Raw genomic sequence first — 20990 nt, forward strand, 5'->3', positions numbered from 1 at the left:
ACTATACTTAATAAACCAAGTATGTCCTGGCCTAAGGTATAAAAAATTGAATCAAGCAGCCTTGTAGTCATGCCAGTTGTAAGTTTGGGGACGATGCATCATAGATAGTGCTATAGGTGTGTGCAAGTGATCAGCAAATCACTCAAATGGTGATAATATTTTCTTAATGGTAATTCTAGAGTAGTTGATATACTCTGGACTTTTATCATTTAAAGTATGTTCTACTTCTATAAAATCAGTGTCAATAAGGATGACTTCATAGAACCTTCTTGTTTTATATGGATTTTCTGTATCCACGTAGTTAAAGTCTGTAAAACAAGGTTTAATAAGGTCTTCAATTCTGAGACCTTCATATTCCTTGTCTAGTGCTAGTAAAGGTAATACTTGGATGGTAACATAATCAAATTTCTCTTCTTTAGGAAGATCTTCTTGTACCTTCTTAGCTGAAGGATTGACTGCTTCTGCAAAAGTCTCAGGGACTTTCATAGTGTAACTTTTCTTGGTTTGAATTGAGGAATTAGAAGTTGTTCCTTTTTCAAAAGGTTTTGTTGGTTGGAGATTGGTCAGTTTCGCTGATGGAACTGGTATTGGGGCTAGTAGCTTGGGATACTCAGCTAGGGTTGTATATCTATTTTGAAAAGGAAGTTGGGGCCTTTGAGGGGCTATTGTTTTGTTGGGAGTAATAGGAGGAAGAACAAATGGTCTAGCCATTTGCGGATTATTGGTCTCTTTTCCTTTGGAAGGGGTGTTAGGCTTGAAGGGCCTAATTTTTTCCTTGTAAAAATTCTCTTGTTAGAAAATCAGGTAAAGAGTTATTTTCTCCTTTAATAAAATCTATTTTGAAATCAAAACTAGATAGTAGAGCTTGCCATCTAGCAAATATTTGTTTTGAAACAAGGTTTTTGACATCCTTTTGAAGAATCTCTTTAGCAGATTTACAATCAACTCTAACTAAAAATTCTTTGTTAATAAAATCGTCTTGAAATTTTGTAATACATAGTACTATAGACAAGACTTCCTTTTTAACAGTAGAATAGTTTTTCTGAGCGAAATTCCAGATTCCAAATGTAAAGCGGACAAGTTGTTCTTGGGCTTCTATGGATATCCTCTGCTTAAGGATTCCACCATAACCTATATCTGAAGCATCTGTTTCTACAATCATAAATGCCTCTGGATTCGGGATTCCTAAGCATGGAAGATTTTGTACTAAACCTTTTATTTGGATGACTGATCTTGTTTGTTCAGAGCTCCAAGGAATAGGGTTTTTCCTAAGTCTATTATATACAGATTCACAAACCTATCTAATGTTTGGGATAAAGTCAGCTACATAGTTGATACTTCCTAGAAATCTTTGAAGTTGGGTTTTATCAGTGATCTCATTAGGAAATTTAGAAGAGAACTCTATGGCTCTGCAAATTGGCTTGTAAGATCCTTGGTATAGGTTATGGCCTAAGAATCTAATGGCAGTCTGAAAGAGTTTAATCTTCTTAGCACTGACTACTAGACCATTTCTCTTAACGACTTTAAAGAATGTGTTGAGATGCTTAAAATGAGAATCTATATTCTCTGAAAAGATAAGGACATCATCTATGTAAATAATAGACATGTAACTATAATCATTAAAAATGGAATTCATGACATTCTGAAATTCAGAGGGGGCATTCTTAAGCCCAAATATCATAACGTTCCATTCATATTGTCCGAAAGGGACATTAAAAGCAGTTTTGTATCTGTCTTTCTCGGTTACTTGAATTTGCCAGAAACCAAATTTCATATCGAACTTGCTATAAATATTAGCTTTGTAAGTCCTCTTTAATAGATCCCTTTTGTTAGGAATGGGATATCTAATCCATTTAAGGACATCATTTAAAGGCTTATAGTTTATAACTAATCGTGGTGCTCCTCTTTCTTTCTCTGCACTATTATTTATATAAAAGGCAGAACAACTCCAAGGGGATTTAGAGGGGCGGATAATGTTATTTTTTAAGAGATTTGAAATCTCGGTTTTACAAGTTTCCATCATCTCTTGATTCATCTGAATAGGTTTTGCTTTGGTTGAGATGACATGTTCATTAAATCCTTCAATATAAGGAAGTTCGATCAAATGCTTTTTTCTTTCCCAAAAACCGTTAGGAAAATCAGAGCATATTTATTTTTCAAAAAGGCTTTGAAGATTGGCTATTTTAGTAACTATCTCTGGGGTTTTTAAAATCTGTTCGATTTTCTTAATTTTTATTTCATCCTTTAAAAAGGTGATATGTTGAGAAAGTTTATTAATACGAAAAATTATGTTTTTTCTTATGAAATTACTTTCATCATGTGAAAGTATTTTTATAAAAGGAAAGTGTAAATCTTTTCCTAAAATATGTGTGGAGATACCGTCTAAATTAGTGATGAAAGGTTTTTTTTTTGAGTAATAAAAGGAATTCCTAAAATGATATCCTCATTTATATCCTCAGTAATAATAAAATTATTTATTAAATAAATACCATTGTTACAGATATGGGCTTTAGAAAGCTTGTAATTAATATGAAATTGTTCTCCTGTAGCGGAATATAATTTGGAAGTACTTTTTTCTAAATACTGAGTAGGAACAATACCTTTCATGATGCAGTTACGGTCTGCACCACTGTCAAGTAAAATAATTTTGTTAATAACAAAGTTTTTGCTAATAACAATTTTAATAGGAATATGATAGCTCTGAGGTTTTATACTAGTTATAACAGTAATACTAGGAGCATTGGATGATGAAGGCTTATCTTTGGTAAGACTGAGATTGATAGGATTTTTATCATCATTTTTAGGATCCTTTTCAGGAAATTCAGGGAGTTCTTCTTTCTCAGAGTTGTACGAAGTCGCTCCTGAATCAACTTTACCTTTTCCAAGGCATCTTTCACCCAATCAGTACCATATAACTTAGACTCACCGGGCTCAAACCATCCGATGGGCGAACGATATCGCTGACCATATAAAGCCTCAAACGGAGCCATCTCGATGTTGGATTGGTAACAGTAACCAATCTGAATTGTCCGCTCTGACTGGCGAGCCTTGATCTGCTCAAATAGTGAAGACTGAGCTACAACACACGCAAAAACTCGGCTAGGCTCTAAAATATCCAGCCGCACAAGCCTGTTGGCCAAGGACTGAATATCCAAAGCTAATGGTCTCTCCTCTGCTAAAATGAAATCCAAACTACCCATACTTTTCGCCTTTCTACTCAAGGCGTCTGCAACCACATTTGCTTTGCCCGGATGATAAACCTCACAAGACACCCCATAAAGATAATGCCTCCAAATCATAAAAGCGTGAACAATCGCAGCTAACTCCAAATCATACACCGAATAATTCTTCTCGTGGGGCTTCAGCTGACGTGAAGCATATGCAATAACTTGCCCTTCCTGCATCAATACACAACCCAAGCCAACGCGTGAAGCATCACAATACATTGTATATATCCCCGAACCGGAAGGCAACACTAACACTGGTGTGTAGTTAATGTTGTCTTGAGCTTCTGAAAGCTCACCTCACAATCATCGGACCATTCGGAGCGGAACACCCTTCTAGGTTAATTTGGTCAAAGGTGCTGCAATAGATGAAAAACCTTCCACGAACCGACGATAATAACCTGCTAAACCTAGGAAACTCCTGATCTCAGTCGTCGAAGTGGGACGATGCCAATTTTGAACTGCCTTAATCTTTTTGGGATCAACCTTAATGCCCTCGTCCAATACAATATGCCCCAAAAATGCTACAGACTCTAGCCAGAACTCACATTTGGAGTACTTAGCATATAGCTTTTGTTCCCGCAACGTCTGAAGTACCATTCTCATATGTTGCTAGTGCTCTTCCTTATTGCGCGAGTAAATCAAAATATCATCAATGAAGACAATGACAAACGAATCAATATATGGCCTAAATACCTTGTTCATCAAATCCATAAACGCTGCCAGGTCGTTAGTCAAACCGAAGGACATTACCAAAAACTCATAATGACCATATCTAGTCCAGAAAGCAGTCTTCGGAACATCCGAATCCCGAATATTCAACTGATGGTACCCCGACCTCAAGTCGATCTTAGAGAACACCCTAGCACCCTGTAACTGGTCAAATAGATCATCAATACGCGGCAACAGGTACTTGTTCTTAATAGTGACTTTGTTCAATTGGCGATAATCAATACACATTCGCATCGTTCCATCCTTCTTCTTCACAAATAACACTGGTGCACCCCAAGGCGATACACTCAGTCTGACAAACCCTTTGGCTAGTAACTCCTCAAGTTGTTCTTTCAATTATTTCAATTCTTTCAAAGCCATGCGATACGGTGGGATAGATATAGACTGGGTATCTGGAGCCAAATCAATACAGAAATAAATATCACGATCAGGCGGCATACCTGGAAGATCTGAAGGAAATACATCGGGGAACTCCGAACTACATGCACTGAATCAATAGCAGGAGTCTCTGCAGTAGTATCCTAAACATAGGCTAGATAAGCCAAATAACCCTTCTCAACCATATGTTGAGCCTTCATAAAAGAAATAACCCGATTAAATGCACTAACAGACAGACCCTTCCACTCCAGCCTAGGCAACGCTGGAATAGCCAAGGTAACAGTCTTGGCATGGCAATCTAGGATGGCATGATATGGAGATAACCAGTCCATGCCCAGGATGATTTCAAAGTTAGTCATCTCAAGCAATAGGAGATCTGCTCTAGTTTTATAACCACAAAATGTAATAATACAGGATCGGTAGATCCGATTCACAACAACAAAATCGCCCACAGGAGTGGACATATAAATATGAGTACTCAAGGACTTACAAGAAACACCCAAGAAATGAGCAAATAGAGACGGCACATAGGAATATGTAGACGCTGGATCAAATAATAAGGAGGCATCCTTGCCGCAAACAGAAATAATACATGTAATCACGGCATCTCAGACCTCTGCATTTGGTCTGGCCGGAAAAGCATAGAACTAAGCTGGAGCGCCAACTGGCTGGCCTCCACCTGGCTGACCTCCACCTCTAGGACGGCCCCTACCCACCTGTCCTCCACCTCTTGGTGGTCAGACTACTGGTGGAGCAACTGGTGTGGTAATCATAGGCTGCTGACCCTGTTGCACTGGTCTACCCTGAAGCCTGGGGCAGAATCTCTGTATGTGACTGGGATCCCCACACTCGTAACAACTCTTAGGTACAATGGGCTGTTGACTAAGAATCTGGCCCTAGTGACCTGAATACCCACTGGAAAAACCCTGAATAGCTGGTGGGCAATAAGAACTCTCTGGTATAGCACTGAAATAAGGTCGCACTGGAGCACCCCGAGGAGGCGGTGGTGCTGGATATGGGGGCTTGCTGGACTGCCCTCTCACGAACTAACCTCTACCCCCAGACGGAGCACTTCTGAACTCTCCAAAATATCTAAACCGCTTATCTATCATAACCTGTTCTCGGCTCCGCTGACGCACACCCTCAATCCTCCGGGCTATCTCCACGACTAGCTCATAAGAAGTACCCATCTCAACCTCTCGGGCCATAGTGCCTGAATACCAGTATATAAACCCACAACAAATCTCCACACTCTCTCCGCCTCAGTAGGGAGTATCATAATCGGTCACTGACATCTGACCCTGCTGTAGCTGCTCAATTTGAAACCACAACTCTTCAATCTGGGAGGGTGGAATATACCTGTCCAGGAAGATACGGGTGAACCTGTCCTAAGTCATGGGAGAAGAATCTGCTGGTCTGCCAAGAAGATAAGACTTCCACCATCTACGGGCTTTGCCCTCTAGCTGAAAAGTAGCAAAGTCAACCCCATGAGACTCCAATATCCTCATATTTTACAGTCTATCCCTGCACCAATCAATGAAATCAGCAGCTGCATCTGGCCTGGGCTCAGGTATAGCTGCTACCACTGGCTGGGCTCCACCCACGGGTAGTGCACCCTGGTCTGATATACAGTAGTTGCCTGCCCATAAGCCTATGCGATCGGAGTCTGTGCTCCCCCTCCCGCCTGAGATGTGGTTGGGTCTGCCGGAAATAAACCGGCATGAGTCATAGTGTCCATGAATCGCAATATACGACCCATGACATCCTGGAATCCCAGTGCAGATGTGAAATCCACCGGAGCTGGCTCTGCCACATGCACCTCACCTTGTTCCTCAATAATGGGATTCTCTGTTGGACCCACTGGCGGCATAATTGGAACAGTCCTGGGACGTCCTCGCCCCCTACCAAGGGCTGGAGTCCTCCCTCGGCCTCTAGCAACTGTGGGAGTAGCTCTTCCCTGGTATGGAACCTCATTAGAGCGCGTTCTTACCCTGTGTGAGAGAATAAGAGAAAGATATTTAGTTCTACATAAATTGCAAGATAAGTACAGACGTCTCCGTGCCGATCCGCAAGACTCTATTAGGCTTGATCATAACTCGTGAGTCCTACGTAAACATAGTGCTCTGATACTATGTTGTCACAACCCCATTTCACCTAAAGGTCGTGATGGCGCCCAACACTACAGCTAGGCAAGCCAACTAATAAATTAAATATATATCAATCATTCTTTAAAAAAATTCTAAGTAATTCTATTCTTTTTTCCTAGTAATATTAATGAAAATAGAAAAAATACTGATAATTTAAATCCAAGAAAATAATACACATCCAAATTCTACCAGTGTGTGTGCCAAGACCTGGTGTCACAAGTGTATGAGCATCTAGAAGATTATACAAAACTCTAAATACTTTCTGAAATAAAATAGACAGAATACAAATACAAGAAGAGGCACTGGTAGCTGCAGAACGGCTCAGAAAGGCAGTTCACCACTACGCCTCTGGATAACGTGGCTGTGCGATGATAGGTCCTCCACTAGTGCCTATCTCAGATCCTGCACAAAAAGTGCAACAAGTGTAGCATGAGTACGTAAACAACGTGTACCCAGTAAGTATCAAGCCTAATCTCGAAGAGGTAGAGACGAGATGGCCGACTTTGACACTCACTAAGGGTCAATAATAATAATTGAAATAAAAATAGAATATCTAAATCAACATGTTTCACAGAGTTAATAATAATTTTATTTAACCAGCAGAAATAATTAAATTCCTTCAAATGCAATAATTTTCAATCTATTAATTAAATTTACAACTACAAATTAAAATATCAAGGTATCGTGTAATTATTATTATTATTAGGCACGATTTCTTCCGAGGTCGTATGGCCCGATCCAGAGTGTCGTGTACACTGCCGAGGGATGTGCAGCGCGATCCATAGATGCATCTATACTGCCGAGGCGTTCGGCCCGCTCCACAAGAAAGGAGGACATTTTCTTCTGTACCTCCGGAATGAGAGTATATTTATTATAAGATTAATTTGAGAGGATGAAGAATTTTTTTTAATAATTAAATTAATTTAAACAGAAAATTAAGTATATAAGATTTTCATCTTTTACTATCTTCCCTAACAATTCACAATATATATCAAATAATTTAATTAAATAAAGAATATAATTTACACAAGTAATTCATAATTTGAGTCCTAATCTACCTGGACTTTTTAGCATAAATAGTAGCTACGCACGGACTCTCGTCACCTCGTGCGTACGTAACCCCCACAATTAGCAACAATTATTAATTTAATCACCTATGAGGTAATTTCTCCCTCACAAGATTAGACAAGAGACTTACCTCAACTTGCTCCAATTTAATCCACTAGAAGGCCTTTTCCTCGATTATCCAATTCTGTCTGGCTCGAATCTAGCCAAAATAATTCGATACAATCACTAAAAATTATAGGAATCAATTCCATAAGAAAATACTATATTTTTTTAATAAAAATCCAAAATTAATTCAAAAATCGTCCGTCGGAATCCGGCGAAAGTTACGAAATATGAACGCCCACTCAACCACGAGTCTACCCATACCAAAATTACTAAATTCCAATAACAATTTGCCCCTCAAATCCTCAAATTTATCCAAGAGTGTTTTCAAATTTTTTCAGCTTAATTCACCAATTAAATAATAAAAATAATGATGGATTCGGGTAATTTAACCAATATTGAGTTAAGAACACTTACCCTATTATTTTTTCTGAAAATCTCCCAAAAATCGCCTTAATCCGAGCTCCAAATCTGTAAAAATGGAATCAAAACTTAAACTCTCTTCCCAGTGATTTCTTCTACGCGATCGCGAAGCACAATTTCAACACTGCCAAAATTAACTCTACACGATCGCAGAAAGTCTCACGCGATCGCGAAGCACTGACTCCGCTACCCTACGCGATCGCGAACCTTCGCATGCGATCGCGAAGCATTAAGCGTATTTGCCCAACTCCTCCCTCTGTTCCTATTCGCGAACGCGGCCTTAGCCACGCGTTCGCATAACACAGCTCGCCCAACCTACGCGATCGTGGACTTGCCCACGCGATTGCATAGAACAAATTTTTCTGTTGCCCAATTAAGCCAACGCTATCGCAACCCCATTCACGCGATCGCGTAGAACAAAGTCACCTCTGCCCAAATTACTCTATGCGATCGCAGACGAACCTATGCGATCGTGTATAAGAAAAATCAGAAGAAAATACCAGCAGCTATCAGCTATCTTCCAAAGGCCAAAAATGATCCGTTAGCCGTCCGAAACTCACCCGAGCCCCTCGGGACCTCAACCAAATATACCAACAAGTCCCAAAATATCATACGAACTTAGTCGAACCCTCAAATCACACCAAACAACGCTAAAACCACGAATCATCCTCCAATTCAAGCTTAATGAAACTTAAGATTTCTAACTTCTACATTCGGTGCCGAAACCTATCAAATCAAGTCTGATTGACCTCAAATTTTTCACACAAGTCATAAATGACAAAATGGAGCTATGAAAATTTTTGGAACTGGATTCCGACCTCGATATCAAAAAGTCAACACCCCGGTCAAACTTCCAAAATTAAATTCTTGTTTTAGCCATTTTAAGCCTAATTTAACTACGGGTGGGCTTCCAAATAAAATTTGGAACATGCTCCTAAGTCCAAAATTACTATACGGAGCTATTGGAACCGTTAAATTTTGATTCCGGGGTCGTTTTCTCAAAATGTTGACCGAAGTCAAACTTAGCATTTTAAGGCCAGCTTAAGGAACTAAGTGTTCCGATTTCAATCCGAACACTTCCAAATTCCGAACCAACCATCCCCGCAAGTCATAAATTAATAAAAGCACATACATGGAGTTTTATTTAGGGGAATAGGGTTCTAAAAGTCAAAATGAGCGGTTGGGTCATTACAAAATAAAAAAGAATTATTTCTAACATATTTTGGCAAAGTTACTCATGGATCAATTTTGAGTTAAAAATCAGCCCAACTTTAAATGGGTTGAGATGGATCGGGTCAAGATGAGCTAAGTTCAATAAATATGCAGGTCAATAACCAGCCCAACCTTGGGCAGGTTGGGCGGATCATTTGGGCTTGGGCCAAATTTGTCAGCCCTAGAGGCAGAGCATCACTTTCACTACTAAAAACTAAGAATTAGAGACGAACAGATTTTGTAGTTAAACAACAAAATTCATCGCTAATCTTTCTTAACGATGAATTTGCGACAATTATCAAAAGAATTTGTTAGTTACGAGTAATTTATCGATAGTTATGAAGTTCCTGTTGTTTGTTCTTTGTTTTTTTTTTTTTTTTGGGTAAATGTCAGTGGGACAGGATCGGAAATATAAGTTGTAACTTGTAATTGCATGAAGAAAATATACATGCCTCAACGAGCTGCTTATGTTTCCGCACCAGATTTAGCATTTTTTTGTTACTTTTTATTTTCCGTGATATATAAACATGATTGAATATTTTTTGGCTTTAGTGCAGTAAATTAAAAATTGGATGACCATCCGCATCTTAACAATGAAAAAAAAAACATATAACAAATCTTTCAATTGCATTCCTAATTGAGAAATACAGGCAATAGTAATTGATATGACGAGTCGAGGATATTAGTAGATATCTTATAACTATGTAGGTTAATTTTATTTTAATTGTGAATGCTCATAATACTAAATTTTCACATCCCTTGAACATTATCCGTTCCACATGTCCAAATAATTAAGAAGCACAAAAGTTTTTAACTGAGATATATCCAATGTAGTTAATGTACCTCATGACATCTTAATTTTGTAAGAAAAGTCATTTTCATGTTTTCCACTTTTTGGGGAAAAACTAGATAATAAAAATGGGAGATTTTCTGCCGACGTTTGGACATGCACCACAGCTTAATTCTTGCACCAACGACCTTTTTTCCTTGCAATAATAACCGCCTTTGCAAGTTGCTATTTTAAAGATCATCATTTATTTTTTTGGTTTCTTTTTTTAATTTTTATTACTATATTTTATTGACAAAGATTTACAACCTCAAATTGAAAGAAATGCCATTAATAGAATTTGCATTAATGGTCTCGTTTATAAACTACCAACAAACTTAAAACTAAGACGCATATGTGTGTAGACATTGACTTTCTGACTTTGTTGTATTTAGAAAAAATTGACCCAAACTTTGGTGTACATAAAAACTACATTAGTTTACCATGATTAAGCGGTACATTGAGGTGATTATATATACGCAAATATTAACTATTGTTAGTGATAAAAATGCATATAAAAACACATATCATGTGTTTAATAGTAGTTTAGTATAACACTGAGTGTGGATAAAGTTTTTCTCTGCCAAATCGTGGAATGATAAGGACTCAAAAGTAGCTGAAATATCAAAAGTCAACATTGAAGATGGAATGAAGGTCGATAACCGATATTACTACTATTATATTTGTGCAATAGGGTACATGTCAACCATAGAATTCTACCTATGTTTCACTTAAAGAACCAACCACCATGGATCCAAAACTTAAATTTAAAAGATTTAAATTTTAAGATTTTCAACATTTAACTTATTATACTGTTAACAATATGGGTTTAGGTCTAATATTTGTTGAGATATTATTAGATTTTTACATACATTCTATACACTGTGTCGAAAGTTATGAGTGAACCCGTAACCGGTAAGCTACACCCGCCCCTGGAACCAACTATCAAGGTAGGAAATGCAATATATTATATTGTTTAAGATGTATCAACGAGCCATCAGGGTATAATTATTCCAGATCGCACAAGATGTTTTTGTTGCCATGATCTATATACCCAATATTTTCTCTTATTCAAAACAACTTCTGAGAAAGCTAATTTAGATTGAAACAAATCTTCATACCTAGGCCACATTTTACCATATATATACATAGTACCAGGAGTTTGTCCTTGGACAGGGAAAAGAGAGCATTCATGTTAGTTCACATAATTCAAGCATATTCATATCCTTATAAGAGTTTAAGTATTATGCACGGATAAGCATCACTTATAAGGTAATCATATAATATGTAAATTTCTATGATAAACATTAATTGATAATCAGATAAAAAAATTGCTATAATATGACAGATTACAATACAAAACTTACCTCGTTCAGTTAGTCGTCTAAATATTTGACTTGCTAGTTAATTAATTCAAGTGTTAGTTCAAAGGTTTAACCAAGTAATGGAAGTTTGATGCTCTCTTTACCGTAAAAATAGCACGGGCTAGCCAGTTTTCGGACTGGTAATTCAAAAATAGTCAGCGTTTGCAAAGTCATTGAAAAATAGCCACTATTTTGCTGCAACACGGACCGGTCCAGCATAATATACTGGAGATTGGTGCATCTGTGTATGAACTTTCAGCATATTATGCTGGAACTCCAATACGCGGAAAGTTCCAGCATAATATACTGGAGATTGGAGCACATTTGTATGAACTTCCAGCATATTATGTTGTACCGGTATATTATACTGGAACTCCAGCATATTATGCTGGAATATTTTTCAGATTTTGAACAGTGTTTTCGTTCAAATTTATCTTTACATGAAAAGTGGCTAAATTTTGATTACTTTTGAAAATGTGACTTTTTTTGAATTACCACTTGTAAATATGACTATTTTTGAATTTCTCCCCTCTTTACCTTAGTCCATTACTTCAGCTAGCGCACAGACACCACAAGCCCAAGTTGTTATAAGTACATTGGTAATGAGTTATTATTATGGGAATCTACGTAGTATGCCCATTGAAAACATTAGTTATCATATACAATTAAAAATTTTATTTTACTCTATATATCTACTTTATAAAATTATTTTACCATGTATACCTACTTTATTCTAAAATATAATACTGTATATTCCAAATTAGAATATTATGATATATTTAATTTGGAATTGTATTCCAAATTAGAATACCATAGCATGTTTAGAAAAATTATGGCATATTTGCTTTGGATACTATATTCCAAATTAAAATGTTGTAGTATGTTTGGTTCGAATAGTGTATTCCAAATTAAAATATTATAATATATTTGGTTTGAATATTGTATTCCAAATTAGAATACTGTAGTATATTTTATTAGAATATTATGGTATGTTTAGTTTGGATATTGTATTCTTCATGAGAATATTATGGTAAGCTATGTTTGGATTTTCAATTGGAATATTGTGGTATCATTAGTTTGAATATTATATTTCAAATTAAAAGATTATGGCCTGTTTAGTTAGAATATTGTATTCTAAATTAGAATATTATGGTAAGTTAGGTTTGGATTGTATTCCAAAGTAGAATATCGTGATATGTTTTGGAATATATGGAGGTATAGCGTGTAATATTTTTGGGATATATGATGTAATTTTAAAACTTAGGTATACCGTGAAAGTGAGTTCTACAAATGGGTATATCATGTAACTTCCCCTTATTATTATTCAACTCAGCCAAATAGCCCAGCATTTTAAATGGCCCAAACCAAATAATGTTTCTCCCTCTATCCTTCTGCATATAAGAAAGTCTTTTATCTGCAGAAATTCAAAGCTGGAAGACTAATTCATAACTGGAGCAAGAAACTCAAATTATTTTGAGTTTGGTGTTAAGTAGTTTATTTAATTCATACCTAAAGAGGATTTGTAGTACTCAAAATAAAATATGCTTTATAGTACTCAAAATTAAATATGCTTTGTAGTACTCACTTCTTTAAGAATTTTGACATATATAAGTGAGCAGTTGAAATAATAGAACTGAAAACACCAGACTCCCTCAAACCTTGGATAATAACAAGCACATACAAAGTAGAAAACAATGAATAGTAACAAACAAGGCTATTGTTGTAATGAGGAATCAACATATTTTGACGTTTTAGAAAGATCAGATGTTGTATCAGGAACGGCGAGGACCCTCCTATTTGCACCTATGATCTTGTGAAAAAACTGGTAAAAGAAGAAAAGAAGACACCGATGAAAAAAGAAAGAAAGAAAAAACAATTTGATATATAAATTTCGGGAAATAATTTATTTGGAGGCCCATTTATTTATCAGAATAATACATGAGTTGAGCTTAAATGTAGAAACATGGTCCGGCCATGAGTATTCATATAGCCGACACCAACTTGTTTGAACTGAGACATAGTTGTTAATGGAGAAACATCACATGCCCAATTTATTTCCAGTTTCTGTTTTAACCACTTAGACAGTCACTATTAACCTTTTGAATTTGAATATGAGGAATCATAGCATGTATAATATTGTGTAAAGCATATTCTTTGTCGTATATATTTAGGGGTGTCAAACGGGCGGGTCGCGTCGGATACGGTTCAGGTAAAAAACGGGTAATGCAAAAACGGGTAAAATATCCGACCCGAACCATATTTAATACGGATAAAAACGGGTTAACCGACGGATAAAACGGTTAACCGTATTATCCGTTCATGGCTTCACATTAGCCTCAACTGTTCAGTGACCCAGTTGATCATCAAGCAAAACGGAGGATTATATATCTATGGATTCAAGTGGTAAGGACGCAACGCGAGGATGTGCGGATTAAGCACAAAGTCTGGTATTTGAGTGGAAGTAGGGTAGAGGAGTAGGCCAAACAACCCCCATGTTTCGAACCTGGCCTAATATATACACAGTGGATTTCTCAGTTATCAAAAATACACACGTATTACGGATATATAGATTCAAGATTCAACTTCATATTGCATATATAGCACTACTGCACTAGTCTGCTCCTCAACGAATTTGTGTCGAAGGACGGCCGCTTTGCTTGTCTGAGCGAAAGCTACGGGTTTAGTTGAACCCATAGCTTCTACACTACATACACCTCTGTAGTCTGTAGAGAACAACAATACGAATTCTTCTTCCAGTATCGTTCAAGAAGATGAAATTCCAACGGTGAGATGAGGAAGCGGATATTGAAATATCCTGGTGAGATTGATCAAGTGCTCGAGCAGCTGGACGGTGAGGTTTCACCTGGAGGGACTCAGCGTGTTCGCTAATGGTGCAATTATGAGGGAACAACGGAGTATTTGTTAGAAAATGTCAACAACAGGAAGGAGGGATTTGCACCTTCTGTATGTAGGATTTCAATTTCAGGAGATGAGAGCAGGGCTGAAAAAAAGTGAATGACTAAAGAATATAAGAATTAGTCAGTAGTTGCTGAAGTGAATTAGAGTTTATTGTGAAGAAGAAAAGAATATAAAAACTAGTACGACATCTTTTACATGTTATGTGTAGACATGTACCATTGTGAATTGTGAACGTTCCAAATTAGTCGGGGGAGTGAGTTTCGGATATCGAATGCCGAAAGATATTTTTCCTAACTTTTTGAAAAGAGAAAGAGAACCCCAATATACTGGTTAAGATTAAACATACATAACTTTCAGGTTTGCAAGTTTTTAATTTCTAATTTTGACAGAGGATCTGTGTTCTATTGTCCAGATTACGGCAGCTCGGTGCACGAAATATTTTGCGTTTACGCAGGATCCGTGGAAGGGCCGTATCCTAAGAGGGTGATGTAGGCAGCAGCCTACCGTAATACAAGCTTTAGTGGTTGATTCCAGGGCTCGAACTCGTGGCCTATAGGTCACACAGAGACAATTTTACAGTTGCTCCACGGCTCCCCGTCCTATTGTCCAGATTATCAGTCTGAAAAATTTCAGTCTCCAAACATGAATAGTCTCTCAAATTTTGGCAACTAGTTGCAAACTTGTTGAGCAATCAAAACCAACCAACATATCAAATTAACTATGCTTTATCTAAAGGCTAAAATGATGCAAAATCTAATTGAGGTACCAACCAGTTTATAAACTATGTGATTTCCTTTTACCATGTGGTTATATATAATTAACTCAATCAGCTGTTGACAACAACAATATAATCAGTATATTTCAACAAGTGGAGTATGAGAAAGATAGTATGCACGTAGTCCTAACCCCAATCAGCCGCTGACATGTTCACTAAATACAGAGAAAAGATTCCTCATCTCAGATTAAGTTTGCTGATTAGACTGATGTCTAGATGCCAGGCCAAAACTTTGGTAAAGCTGATGCCAATTAGTGGCTATAAAACAACATGACAATAAGTTTGGTAATTAAACAGATTGTCTAGGATACATAAGACAAAGCATTGGTAAAGCTGATGTCAATTAGTGGATGTAAAACAAGATGACAATTAACATAAGACAGAACATGGGCTTTTAAGCTTAAATGTAGTTTAAAAGAGGGTGAATGGAAAATGGAGAAAAATTAAAAATATTTGAGTTTCCCTCGTTGACAAAGGGACATTGTCCCATATTGGAAGTTTTAGGAAAAAGTTTTGATGGGTATATATACAATTGCACTTCTTCTAGCTCTTAAAGAGTTAAGAAGAAGACAAGCCTCGCGCCGTCGCCGTCGTCGTCGCTCGCTCGGCTCGGCTCGGCTTCGGTCAAATGATTGATTTTTTGGACCAAATTTATTTATTAATATTAAATCCAACTGAATAGTATATGCCCTTCGCTTTTTGTAAAAGACATTTACAATATGGCCGAAACAGTTTGCACCTCTTTGGATTTGAAGAAACAGTTTGCGCCTCTTCAGATTTGAAGAAACAATTTGCACCTCTTCGGATTTGAAGAGTTGCACCTCTTAAATTTTGAAGAGTTGCACCTCTTCAGTTTGAGCTCAACATTGGCTATAAATACCAGTCCATTCTTTCAGATTTTCCATACGAATTTCTGACTTCTCCTCCTTTCTTCTGCATTGTTTTTACTTCAAACAAAGCAACAGTAAGTGTGATTTGCTACCAACTTTGTGTTCGCTGAAACACTGGGGTTTGAAGTATCGCTACACCAGTGTGTAATTCGTTCTATCCTGAAAAGAAATAATCCACAACCTTGGGTACTAGGAGGTGATTAAATTCCTTAAGGAAACACTGTGAATTCAGTGGGTTTGGATTAAATTTTATTTCTTTTACATTTCTGTTTATATGTTATTTTATCTTCTCCAGAATTATTTTACAAATACAGAGTAATAACACTAAGATCCAAATAAAGCTTCATCACTTCCATCCTTTTCGATATAATATAATATCATTGACTCATTTATCCGGGTAGTTTCATATTCCATTAGATTTTTATTACTGCCAGATACTTTTGTTCTGGTTATTCTATTATCTTTTAGGTATTACTGTTTTTTTTTATTTTTTCACTACTGCTTTTCTCTCTCTATTCTGTTGTGATTGATTATGCATGCTTGCTAGAGCCGAGGGTCTATCGGAAAAAGTCTCTCTGTCTGCACAAGGTAGGGGTACCCTCTCCATACTCCACTTGTGGGATTATATTGGGTATGTTATTTTTGTTGTTTGACTCATTTAGCACTTTCTCTAATGAGGTGTCTCAACTAGGTGACTATTGAAAACCAGACTATTCAGCAACTGAAGTTTACCATTGGATTTGGAGCATTTATAAGCGAAAAGATATATATATAGTTTTCCTATTGACAAAAGAACAGTACCTTTTCTTACTTATCAGATGCTAATACTCAAAAAAGTTTGCAGGAACTCAGATTATCAACTAACACCATTAATATTCCTTCTCTTTGTTATCAGTGGCGGGTCCAGGATAAGGGGAATCAAAATATAAATAAACAAACTCACCAAAAAGTCAAGGGGTGTCGCTATATAGTATATATACATATTTTAAAAAAATTATCAAGTTATACAGTGTAATTTTCCGGCGAATGAGCCCCCTTGGTACATGTGGCTCCGCCACTGTTTGTTATTAATTTATGGCATAACTTTTATTTGACTCTTGAATAAATATGATATGATCACGAATATGCAGATACCGGATACCAGGTGAGAAACCAAAAAGGACAATAAAAGGAGAAAATTCAATGGAACTGTATTTGGGGGACTTGGCCGCTATTACTTAATTTATATTATTGAGATTTATTCTAAGCAGTCCCATAATGACAGAATCAAGTGAAAACTAAGAAACAATTCCACTTGTATTGTACAAAACACATATAACATGTGCTATATATGTCCCAGCAGCCAGCAAGATTTTCTGGTAAAGTAAAATAAGGAGCCCTCAATATCACAGCAAATTCAGACCCAAACAACTGGTGACAAATTGAAATTGAAATAAGCAACAACAACAACAACAATAAACGCAGTGAATTCTCACAAGTGGGGTTTGGGGAGGATCCTCGTGCCGAGGGTTTACTGGAAATACCCCCTCTACATTCACTGTAGGGGTAAGGTCTGTGTACTATCTACCCTCCCCAGACCCCACTTGTGGGACTATACTGGGTTTGTTGTTGGGGTCTGGAAGGGTAGTGTGTACGCAAACCTTACTCTTACCCGGAAGGGTAGAGAGGTTGTTTCCGTGAAATTGAAATAAGCGAGTCACAAAAACTCAGAAAATGGGAAGGCTGGAAATTGTGACAGTGGAATCATACATAAGGTAGAGAAAAGCAAGCTCTAGATGGAAGATATTGGCAAGCATATTATGTTTTGATATTCCACACTTCATATACATACAATTTTTTGCAATGAACTAAAGAAAGTATTTACAGATAAATAAATAAGAATCAGAAATTGAAAACAAGGTGGTTACTTAGTAAAAACAATTCCAGCTAATCTACTCTTCTACCAACTGAAACCACTCGACCGATCTCACTTGAAAATTGGTGTAAAAGTTGCCGAGCTTACCCTTTCTTTCTACTAGAGTCGGGCCGATCGGGTGTCTTCATTCAAGCGAAGAAGAACGAAATGAAGTGAAAGGCCGGGGCCAGGGAAAGCCAAAGCTTGTAAAATCTAAAATCCCCTTACTGAACTCTGCCAAACTTCAACATATTGCTGATCTTTTCTTGTAACAAACATTTTGTTCCCTCCAAAACTGAAGTGTGTTATCTTATTACCACAAATATCTTTTGCTCTTCCCATTGAGTTTTTCCTAAAGACTCTATCTTTTATAGAATTACCAATCAAAACCTCTGACCACAATTCAAGATTTCCTCCTTTACTACAAAATACTTGATTTCCATGACTCTCAATCTTACAACCAAAACCTTCTTTTTTACCATTTGTTACCTTTCTTTGATCACCAAGACAAGTCCAAGAATTCTCACCACCAATATTCCTCAAATCAGAAATGAAAACTTCACCCGAATGCACGCCAACTTTCAAAATGGCGGAAAGATCATCCGAAACTGTACAATCAGAGAAACAATCAACATTTTCCTTTATCTCCCACACTACATTCCCTGACCTTATATCCCAAAATCTAATATTCCCCCTTACACCAGAAGGTCCGCAATGCGATCCAGCCGCCATTAACAAGTTATGACTAGAAATCCAACTCAATTTAGTAGCTGGAATTGCTGAATCCAATTCAGCACCAAATATTTCATAATGTCCAATCTCAGCAACGGGCCTAAAACTATCATTAAGATCATATATCATAATGCAGTTAGAATTTCTCCTACTTGATTCAAAACTAGTAAACAAGAAATCTTTTGAGGATCCAATTGCTTGTACTGTTGAACCAGATTTAGTCACATTTTCCCAATTTAATGTCTCCTTAACAAACCCTTTACTAACATCAATAATTTGTAATCCTGAAAAGTCAGTAGCACCAGCTGCTACAATACTAGGGGACAAAGATAACATAGAATCAATTCCAGCGAATTGAGTCAAAATAGTGGATTTTCTCTTAAGTGACCAATCAAATGAAGTTATTTTACAACCATGAGCAACTTGAACTGAACCAAGTTGAGTTGTGGAAATAGCAGTAGGTGAATCCCTACCACTTAAAGGCAAAATAACAGATTTTTCAAGATCAAAAGGCTCAAACTGAGATGGGTTTGATTGAGAATTCAACAAAAGGTGTTCTACACCATAGAACTGAGATTCAAAAATCAAATCTTGAATATCAAAGGTTTTAGCTTTTGAGGGTAAATTTCCAGTTCTTAAAAGGGAAAGTAAAATAGAGAAAATTTCAGGGTCTCTATCAATAAAAGGAATGACATCAATATCAAAATTGGTAATTTCAGAAAGAAGGGATTTTGAACCTGATTGCTTTAAGGTCTGTTTGGTTGTTTGAAAAAGCTGACCTCCAACATCAATGGTGATAATATTTGAAGCTGAATCAATGGAGTTTCTTGAAAAACCATAAGAAAGAGGATTAGATCCAGCAAAAGGTGGCATCTTTTTGAGAATTCAAAAAGAATCAGAACCAAATAATTTTTTCAAGAAAATAAAGTTGGGATTTTTGGAATTCAATCAGAGGAAATATAAAGACTCAATTTTTATTGAAAATTTGGTAGTTTAGGTAATTCAAGAATGTTCCTTCAAGAGTATATATAGGGGCTTGATTTTCTAGAAAGTTAAAGTTGGGATCTTGGAATTCAACAGACTAACAAAAAAAGACTTATTATTTTTAGACTATTATTATTTTTAGAAGTTTCGTGGTTGGATGATGAATAAAGAATGGAGAAAAATAAGGGAAAATTAAGTTATTAAAAAAATGTGGATTTGCTAAAAAAGGGGCTCTAGAAATTAGAAAGTCAAAAAGACCGCAGCTGGTCAATAATGGCTTTTTGTATTTTGGTTTCTAGAATTTCAAGTTGTTGACTTTTATTGCACGAGGGTTAATGTAGCATTCCAACTTAGACCACATTTTTGTTTTTGTTTTTTATTTTTTTATTTTTTGTGGTTTGGGAATGGGGAAAAGGAACAAAAAGGAGTATAGTTTATAGACGAAAAGGGAAAGGAAAGAGGATTATATGACTATAGTTAATGATCTTTTAATTTTTTACTGTTCAATCAAGAATTTGAATAATACTAAAGGCTAGTTCTTTTAGAAAAATTATACTATATAATAGTTATCAAAATAATAGCCGATTATATATATATATATATATATAAATTTTATATACTTTTGCGGCTCTCAAATGTAAATAATTTCGGTTGTGAGTTAAAAGTGATCTTTGCCCTAGTCTTTTATAATTAAGTTCATCAAATGAAAGTTAAAAAAAGCTTGATTTATGTCTTGAACGAGTATTGAAATTAAAACATGAAATATTATGTGTATTAATATTATGACTATTTAGGGGAAGGTGGCACTGCAATTATTAAAATCCAAAACAGTGTCAACCCTATAATGAACTTTTAATTTAATAAATCTTTAGGGACACATCCCCTATAATTTGGCCAACATATGTTAATTACTCTCAATTGAAAGTTACAACTAATAGTCGCATATCTTGGGGACCAAACAATATTGGCGGCATGCTTATGGGTTTCTATTATATTGCTTCTTTCTTTTTCTTTTTTTTCTTTTTTTTCTTTTAGCTTAGTAGTTTGGTTGGCCAAATTTTTAAAGCTGCTTTCCTTAAAGTATTTTGGAAAAAAATACTTTTGCAGAAAATATAGTCTATGTTTTGCTAACTAATTTAAAAATTATTAATTGTCAATATTAGAGCGGTAATAGGTAAAAATAGCATGGGTTAGCTAGTTTTCGGACTGATAATTCAAAAATAGCTAGTGTTTGCAAAGTTATTGAAAAATAGTCACTATTTTGCTGCAACACGGACCGGTCTAGCATAATATACTTGAGATTGGTGCACCTGTGTATGA

General features: G+C 36.3%; 1 protein-coding gene across 1 annotated transcript; it reads right to left on the minus strand.

The window, feature by feature from the left end:
- Positions 1 to 17845: 17845 nt before the first annotated feature.
- Positions 17846 to 19749, minus strand: LOC107802402 (BTB/POZ domain-containing protein At5g41330-like). The gene has a single exon (XM_016625893.2). It carries the CDS (start codon positions 19557 to 19559, stop codon positions 18168 to 18170), a length of 1392 nt encoding a protein of 463 aa, XP_016481379.1. The 5' UTR covers positions 19560 to 19749; the 3' UTR covers positions 17846 to 18167.
- Positions 19750 to 20990: the final 1241 nt, after the last annotated feature.

Source organism: Nicotiana tabacum, chromosome 23 (genome assembly GCF_000715075.1).
Source record: "Nicotiana tabacum cultivar K326 chromosome 23, ASM71507v2, whole genome shotgun sequence".
Lineage (NCBI taxonomy): Eukaryota > Viridiplantae > Streptophyta > Magnoliopsida > Solanales > Solanaceae > Nicotiana > Nicotiana tabacum.